The following is a 1,678-nucleotide window of genomic DNA, read 5'->3' as shown; positions in this document are numbered from 1 at the left end:
GGAAAGAGAGGGGAAAATTCAGGAGCAAAGCGAGAGGTCCCCAAAGGCAAGAAAACAAAAGCAGCCCTGCAACACGTTGCAGAACAACCACTTGTTTCGGCAGTAAGTGGGTTTTGTCTTCATCTTCCTTCTCATTACCTTTGCGTTGTTCTCTGCAGAATCTGAAATCCTTTATTTGGCTCTTTAGAAAGGAAGAAGCTAAAAAAATAAACGTCTAAACCCGAGGGCACACAGAGACCGACGATGGTGCATGTTCCACACAACACCGAGGACACAGTCACTTTGCATTATTATTGTTGGTTTGATTTTTTACCTCATCCTCAGATTTTGTTGCTGTTTGGTTGGGTTTGGTTGCGGGGGGGAGGGGGGTGGGGTGTTGTTTTTTAAACATCCGTAAAGATCTTTTTGATGTTCACACAGTTGGGATTGTTCGTGGTTGTGCAGTTGCCTGTTTTAAAGGCAGCCTGTTTGAATGCACTGTGGTTGATCCCCCCTTCCTCGATCACCATGTACTCGGACTTGCTGAGGGTGGAATTGCTGCGAGCCTTCCTCATCTCCTCGCTGGAGGAGAGGTGCTGGCAGCTCCCGACGTGCATGTACTGGGCTTGCTCCTCACCTTCTGTCTCCCGGTGGTAGAAGTAGTTGAAATTGGAGACTATGACAGGCACGGGAAGGGCGATGGTCAGTACCCCCGCAATGGCACAGAGAGACCCCACAATCTTGCCCCCGATGGTGATGGGGTGCATGTCCCCATAGCCCACTGTGGTCATGGTCACCACAGCCCACCAGAAGGCATCGGGGATGCTACTGAAACCTGAACTGGGGTCATCGGCTTCTGCGAAGTAGACGGCGCTGGAGAAGAGGATGACGCCGATGAAGAGGAAGAAGATGAGCAAGCCCAGCTCCCGCATGCTGGCCTTGAGGGTCTGCCCCAGGATCTGCAGCCCCTTGGAGTGCCGGGACAGCTTGAAGATACGGCAGACTGTGTTCGCAGAGAGCATGGCTTGCTGGCCGTTGCCCTGCCTCTCAGCCAGCTCGGTGCCCAGCGTGATAAAGTAGGGAATGATGGCCACAATGTCAATGATGTTCATGATGTTCTTGGAGAAGGTGGCCTTGCTAGGGCAGGCAAAGAAACGAACCAGAAGCTCAAAGGAGAACCAGATGATGCACAAAGTCTCCACCACAAAGAAAGGGTCGGTGAAGGATGACACCATGGAAGCAGTCGGGGACGAGGAGTTGGTGAATACATCAGGTGGGAGAGGACCACCACCCATCCCAAAGGTCCCCCCAGTTCCCTCATAGTCGTGGTCATCCCTGAATTCTGGCAGGGTCTCCAGACAGAAGATGACAATAGAGATAAGGATGACCAGGACAGAGACAATGGCAATGCCTCGGGCTGGCCCAGAGCTCTCGGGATACTCAAAGAGGAGCCACACTTGGCGCTGAAACTCCTTATCGGGAAGCGGCCTCTGCTCCTCCCGAATGAACCCCTCATCCTCCCGGAACTTCTCCATGGCCTCCTCCCCAAGCTGGTAGAAGCGGATCTCCTCGGAGAAGATGTCAATGGGGACATTGACTGGTCTCCGGATGCGCCCACCCGACTGGTAGTAGTAGAGGATGGCGTCAAAACTGGGGCGGTTACGGTCGAAGAAGTACTCGTTGCGCAGGGGGTCGAAGT

General features: G+C 53.3%; 1 protein-coding gene across 1 annotated transcript; it reads right to left on the bottom strand.

The window, feature by feature from the left end:
- Positions 1-383: 383 nt before the first annotated feature.
- KCNA3 (potassium voltage-gated channel, shaker-related subfamily, member 3) lies at positions 384-1,670 on the bottom strand (the record flags this gene model as incomplete). Its single annotated transcript, XM_010018026.1, has 1 exon — positions 384-1,670. A coding segment is annotated over one exon (1,287 nt), but the record flags the coding sequence as incomplete, so codon positions are not given.
- Between the last annotated feature and the right edge of the window lie 8 nt (positions 1,671-1,678).

The sequence above is a fragment of the Nestor notabilis genome, unplaced genomic scaffold, assembly GCF_000696875.1.
Source record: "Nestor notabilis isolate BGI_N333 unplaced genomic scaffold, ASM69687v1 scaffold307, whole genome shotgun sequence".
NCBI lineage: Eukaryota > Metazoa > Chordata > Aves > Psittaciformes > Psittacidae > Nestor > Nestor notabilis.
Note: the sequence above shows the minus strand (reverse complement) of the source record. Positions and strands in the feature narration are given on the sequence as shown.